Source organism: Eimeria mitis, genomic scaffold (assembly GCF_000499745.2).
Source record: "Eimeria mitis Houghton genomic scaffold, Emh_scaff8466, whole genome shotgun sequence".
Classification (NCBI taxonomy): Eukaryota; Apicomplexa; class Conoidasida; order Eucoccidiorida; family Eimeriidae; genus Eimeria; species Eimeria mitis.
Genome location: NW_013576231.1, coordinates 553 through 788, shown reverse-complemented (window position 1 = coordinate 788; position 236 = coordinate 553). Strand labels below are relative to the sequence as shown.

General features: G+C 67.4%; 1 protein-coding gene across 1 annotated transcript in view; it reads right to left on the bottom strand.

Moving 5' to 3' along the window:
• The window catches only part of EMH_0095090 (uncharacterized protein), a gene marked incomplete at both ends in the record, with an annotated part of 1,219 nt that extends 1,065 nt beyond the window's left edge, over positions 1-154 (bottom strand). The window contains one exon of the mRNA XM_013502190.1: positions 20-154. Coding sequence (XP_013357644.1) covers positions 20-154 — 135 coding nt within the window. The remainder of the gene's footprint in view (positions 1-19) is intronic.
• Positions 155-236: the final 82 nt, after the last annotated feature.

The window sequence follows — 236 nt, the reverse complement described above, 5'->3', positions numbered from 1 at the left end:
TTCGAGGGTTCTGCTGCACCAGCCTTGGGCGGCGGCCGTGCAGGAGGCGGGCCTGCTGTCTTCGCCTTCGGTGCAACCTCTGCAGCCTCCCCCTTGCCTCCTTTGTCGCCACCACGCTCGGCACGTTCGGCCTCCTCCTTCGGCAAAGGGCCATACACAACCTCCTCGCCCACTGCTGCTGCTGCTGCTCCTGCGTCTGCAGGCGTTGCTGTTGCTGCCTTTGGCGGTGGCGGCGC